Below are 6,000 nucleotides of genomic sequence, written 5' to 3'. Positions count from 1 at the left end.
CACCATCCTGGGTCAGACAGTGATACCAATATTCAACATCCAGCTGCGGCTTTAATAATTCCAACCTTTCACCATTCCCCAGGTCACTTTTTGTCCTGATGAGACCCTAGTATCCAGCATGAGGGTCAAAACGCCATTGACATGTTAATCAGACAAGACCTCTTCAATTATGTTTTGAATTATCAATCAATGTATTGACAAGCATACTTTATAACTTAATAAAAGGCTGTCTTTGTGAGATACACCAAAGATCACAGAACTGTAAGCAATTTCTTTATTGCTGTATGGTGTGGTGTCTCTTTTCTCACTTGGGGATCACTTTTTTCAACTATCACTCTTTGTTTATTTCCCTAAAGTATGATTATAAAAATTATTCACCATTATTCACATAACATAACATATGTTGATGCACCTTCCAAAACATTTAAAAAACTTGTTTTTCACATATGTGTTTGTACTGGATTCGGTTGAGCTTTTTTGAAAGATTCTAGACAGATGGTTTTTGTCTTCATTTAAGAATATTTTGTATGAGTTAACCAGTAGCAAGATTTTTCTGCTATAATATTTAAATTGATTGAAAATGAGTTTCACATGGATATGTGTTTTGTGATCATTTCCTCCAGAAGCGTTTGAGGTGTTCCAGCAGTTAGAGAATATTCTCCTAACGGAGTTCTACTATTACAAAAAGGCGAAAGACAAATTCATGCTGTATATCTTATCCAGCCTTCCTTTCCAAACATCTGTAAGTTGTGCATTCTTAGCTGCTTAAAATCCTATGAATGTTTTTTCCAGAGAGTTAAGGCCTTATCCGATGGAGCAACTGTTAATCACTCTCGAAAATCCATTCAGACCATCTTACCCATCAAGTTATCTTAGCTTGATGGGTAAGATTGTTGTTAGATAAAGCAGATGTTGATATGATGGAATTTGGAGCTCATTCTGCCCGTGGTGCTATGGCCCCTAAGGCACATTCTTTGGGTTCTCAATTAGAGGACATAATGAATGCAGCCAACTAGATGTCAGAATCCACATTTTGATTGTTTTATCACTAGCCAATGGTTGACGTTCTGTCTGTGGTTGTGGGACAATTTTAAAAAAGCATAATCGGTGCCTCCGGCCTGGGCATAAAACAAAAACAAATATCCTTGTCCCCATACCCTTCATAGAATTGAAACTTTCCTTCTCCTTTAGCTAGGAAGTGTTATATTTTTCATGTCCCTTCTCCCTTTGCTAGGACGTATTATATTTTTCACTTTGCTTCTCCCTTAGCTCGGAAGTGATATCTTTTTCACTTTTCTTCCACCTTAAGTAGGAAGTGTTATATTTTTCACCTTCCTTCTCCCTTAGTTAAGATGTGTTATATATTTCACCTTGTTTCTACCTTAAGTAGGAAGTGTTATATTTTTCACTTTGCATCTCCCTTAGCTAGGAAGTGTTATATTTTTCGCTGTCCTTTCACTTTAGCTAGAAAGTGTTCTATTTTTCGCTGTCCTTGCACTTTAGCTAGGAAGTGTTCTATTTTTTACTTTCCTTCCACTTTAACTAGGAATTGTTATATTTTTCACTTTCCTTCCCCTTTAGCTAGGAAGTGTTATATTTTTCACTTTTCTTCCTCCTTAGCTAGGAAGTGTTATATTTTTCACTTTCCTTCCCCTTTAGCTAGGAAGTGTTATATTTTTCACTTTTCTTCTTCCTTAGCTAGGAAGTGTTATATTTCTCACTTTCCTTCCACTTTAGCTAGGAAGTGTTATATGATTCACTTTCCTTCTTCTTTGGCTAGGAAGTGTTCTGTTTTTCACTTTCCTTCCACTTTAGCTAGGAAGTGTTATATTTTTCACTTTTCTTCTTCCTTAGCTAGGAAGTGTTATATTTTTCACTTTGCTTCTCCCTTAATTATGAAATGTTCTATTTTTCACTTTCCTTACCCTTTTGCTAGGAAGTGTTCTATTTTCCACTTTCCTACCCCTTTAGCTAGGAAGTGTTCTATTTTTCATTGTCCTTCCACTTTAGCAAGGAAGTGTTATATTTTTCACTTTTCTTCTCCCTTAGCTAGGAAGTGTTATATTTTTCACTTTCCTTCTTCCTTAGCTAGGAAGTGTTATATTTTTCACTTTCCTTTCACTTTAGGCAGGAAGTGTTCTATTTTTCACTTCCCTTCCCCTTTAGCTAGGAAGTGTTATATTTTTCACTTTCCTTCCCCTTTAGCTAGGAAGTGTTATATTTTTTACTTTGCTTCTCCCTTAGCTAGGAAGTGTTATGTTTTTCACTTTCCTTCTTCCTTGGCTAGGAAGTGTTCTATTTTTCACTTTCCTTCTTCCTTGGCTAAGAAGTGTTCTATGTTTCACTTTCCTTCTTCCTTGGCTAGGAAGTGTTATGTTTTTCACTTTGCTTCCCCTTTAGCTAGGAAGTGTCATGTTTTTCACCTTCCTTGTCCACAGCCCCTGGCTGGAGTGTGAAGCCTGCATGTGCAGTCCTACACCTATGTCGGTGGATGCTGACACACTCCGTCCTTCTTCTCTGTCGGTGCCCGCAGCTCAACTACCGCACTCCGCGGTTCATGACAGCCGTGGACACAGAAGACGGGAGGGTTCGTGGCTCAGAGAGGCCAGGAGTGCACGACAGCCACCGCAAGATGAGGTAATCTGAGTAAGAGCTGCCGGACAGGATACAAACCCACCTTATATACTAAAGTGCTGGAAGCCGCGGCGGGGGCGAGAGTACTGCGGAGGGCAGGGGCCGCCATGTTGGATTGGGGAAGGGCTCGGGCCGCCGTGTTAGATTGGGGAAAGTTCTCTTTCACAAACAACAGTCACATAGGTGTGTAGGTGACGGCGTACTCCTCATAATAAGGGAATTTGATGCCATTACCGCACGGTTAGATTGGGTTTCTTCTTTATCGCCGCTTGCCCTTGGCTTTTCCGGTGAAGTGCGCTTCGGAGTGGCGGCGCTTCTTCCGTATCGCCTTTCCCGGGGCCTCCCGTGCGTCCGCCCGCGCACGCCATCTTGGGGCCAGGCAGGTCCTGGCAGACAGACGCAGGCGCGCGGCGCGAGGGAGGCGCCCAAGTCTCGCGAGGCGTGCGCGCGCGCCGCCGCGGGCTCGGGCCGTCAGTGTCTTCTCCTCCTTCTGTGGTGAGTGCTAAGATGGCGGCCGGCGGCGGGAGGCGGCAGTGACCGGCGAGGGCAGAGGCGGCCACCAGCGGCGGCACCGGATGCTTCAGACGCACAGGTAGAGGGACCCCGGGCTGGGGCTGAGGGGGTCCCCCGCCGCCGGGCCTTCCCTTGGTGTGTGAGCGCGCGCCGTTGCGGCGGCGGCCTCCCGGGCTGAGTCTCGCGCCCTCCTGCACCCCCCCCCCCGCCCTCTCGCGAGGGGGGGTCGGAGGCGGTTGGGGCGCGCGCTCACCGGAGGGAGGCCTCAGGCTGATGTGTCATGCTGGAGACTGGGGGGGGCTGTCACCCAGGGCCACTGACAGCCCCCCCATTAACCCTCGGGCAGCTGATGACGTTAACTGACTAAAACCCCCTCCCGGGGCCACGGTGAAGTAACCCCCCCCACCCCCCCAATGCTTTAAAGTGCTACGTAACACTGCGCCGGCTCAAACCCACCCTGCGCTGATGTACATAGCGCCCCGAGGCGCCCCACGTGAACTAGTGCTCTCCTGGGTGCTGCACCTCACTTGTACTCTACACCCCCCCCCCCCACTTCATCAGGACCCTCCCTGACAGTACCCGGAGCCACCTTCAAACCCACCCTGCGCTGATGTACATAGCGCCCCGAGGCGCCCCACGTGAACTAGTGCTCTCCTGGGTGCTGCACCCCACTTATACTTAACAATCCCCCCACTAACTTCATCAGGACCCTGCCTGACAGTACACGGAGCTCCTTGAAACTCACCTCATGCTGATGTACATAGCGCCTCGAGGCGCCCCACGTGAACTAGTGCTCTCCTGAGTGCTGCACCTCACTTATACTCTACCCCCCCCCCCACCACCACCACCACCACCACTACTACCACTTCATCAGGACCCTCCCTGACAGTACCCGGAGCCACCTTCAAACCCACCCTGCGCTGATGTACATAGCGCCCGAGGCGCCCCACGTGAACTAGTGCTCTCCTGAGTGCTGCACCTCACTTGTACTCTACACCCCCCCCCCTTTCATCAGGACCCTCCCTGACAGTACCCGGAGCCACCTTCAAACCCACCCTGCGCTGATGTACATAGCGCCTCGAGGTGCCCCACGTGAACTAGTGCTCTGAGTGCTGCACCTCACTTGTACTCTACACCGCCCCCCCCCACTTCATCAGGACCCTGCCTGACAGTACCCGGAGCCACCTTCAAACCCACCCTGCGCTGATGTACATAGCGCCCGAGGCACCCCACGTGAACTAGTGCTCTCCTGAGTGCTGCACCTCACTTGTACTCTACACCCCCCCCCCTTTCATCAGGACCCTCCCTGACAGTACCCGGAGCCACCTTCAAACCCACCCTGCGCTGATGTACATAGCGCCTCGAGGTGCCCCACGTGAACTAGTGCTCTGAGTGCTGCACCTCACTTGTACTCTACACCCCCCCCCCCCACTTCATCAGGACCCTCCCTGACAGTACCCGGAGCCACCTTCAAACCCACCCTGCGCTGATGTACATAGCGCCCCGAGGCGCCCCACGTGAACTAGTGCTCTCCTGGGTGCTGCACCCCACTTCTACTTAACAATCCCCCCACTAACTTCATCAGGACCCTGCCTGACAGTACACGGAGCTCCTTGAAACTCACCTCATGCTGATGTACATAGCGCCTCGAGGCGCCCCACGTGAACTAGTGCTCTGAGTGCTGCACCTCAATTGTACTCTACACCCCCCCCCCCCCCCACACTTCATCAGGACCCTCCCTGACAGTACCCGGAGCCACCTTCAAACCCACCCTGCGCTGATGTACATAGCGCCCCGAGGCGCCCCACGTGAACTAGTGCTCTCCTGGGTGCTGCACCCCACTTCTACTTAACAATCCCCCCACTAACTTCATCAGGACCCTGCCTGACAGTACACGGAGCTCCTTGAAACTCACCTCATGCTGATGTACATAGCGCCTCGAGGCGCCCCACGTGAACTAGTGCTCTCCTGGGTGCTGCACCTCAATTGTACTCTACACCCCCCCCCCCCCCACTTCATCAGGACCCTCCCTGACAGTACCCGGAGCCACCTTCAAACCCACCCTGCGCTGATGTACATAGCGCCCCGAGGCGCCCCACGTGAACTAGTGCTCTCCTGGGTGCTGCACCTCACTTGTACTCTACACCCCCCCCCCCCACTTCATCAGGACCCTCCCTGACAGTACCCGGAGCCACCTTCAAACCCACCCTGCGCTGATGTACATAGCGCCCCGAGGCGCCCCACGTGAACTAGTGCTCTCCTGGGTGCTGCACCTCACTTGTACTCTACACCCACCCACCCCCCACTTCATCAGGACCCTGCCTGACAGTACCCGGAGCCACCTTCAAACCCACCCTGCGCTGATGTATATAGCGCCCCGAGGCGCCCCACGTGAACTAGTGCTCTCCTGAGTGCTGCACCTCACTTGTACTCTACCCCCCCCCCCCCCCCCACCACCACTTCATCAGGACCCTCCCTGACAGTACCCGGAGCCACCTTCAAACCCACCCTGCGCTGATGTACATAGCGCCCCGAGGCGCCCCACGTGAACTAGTGCTCTCCTGGGTGCTGCACCCCACTTATACTTAACAATCCCCCCACTAACTTCATCAGGACCCTGCCTGACAGTACACGGAGCTCCTTGAAACTCACCTCATGCTGATGTACATAGCGCCTCGAGGCGCCCCACGTGAACTAGTGCTCTCCTGAGTGCTGCACCTCACTTGTACTCTACACCCCCCCCCCCCCACTTCATCAGGACCCTGCCTGACAGTACCCGGAGCCACCTTCAAACCCACCCTGCGCTGATGTACATAGCGCCCCGAGGCGCCCCACGTGAACTAGTGCTCTCCT

General features: G+C 51.4%; 1 protein-coding gene across 4 annotated transcripts in view; it reads left to right on the top strand.

Annotated features, from left to right (window-relative positions):
- The first annotated feature begins 2,551 nt into the window (after positions 1-2,551).
- The window catches only part of HUWE1 (HECT, UBA and WWE domain containing E3 ubiquitin protein ligase 1), a 1,403,674-nt gene continuing 1,400,225 nt past the window's right edge, over positions 2,552-6,000 (top strand). For 2 of the 4 annotated variants that reach the window (XM_069209339.1, XM_069209337.1), the window contains exon 1: positions 3,092-3,226. Coding sequence is in view for 1 of the 4 variants with exons in the window: in XM_069209335.1 (XP_069065436.1) it covers positions 3,210-3,226 (17 nt within the window). In the remaining 3 variants the exon portion in view is untranslated. Of the gene's footprint in view, positions 2,638-3,080; positions 3,227-6,000 lie in introns of those variants that run through there. The other 2 variants (XM_069209338.1, XM_069209335.1) reach the window with 2 other exon arrangements.

The sequence above is a fragment of the Pleurodeles waltl genome, chromosome 10 (genome assembly GCF_031143425.1).
Source record: "Pleurodeles waltl isolate 20211129_DDA chromosome 10, aPleWal1.hap1.20221129, whole genome shotgun sequence".
Lineage (NCBI taxonomy): Eukaryota > Metazoa > Chordata > Amphibia > Caudata > Salamandridae > Pleurodeles > Pleurodeles waltl.
This window is presented reverse-complemented; position numbering and strand designations above follow the sequence as displayed.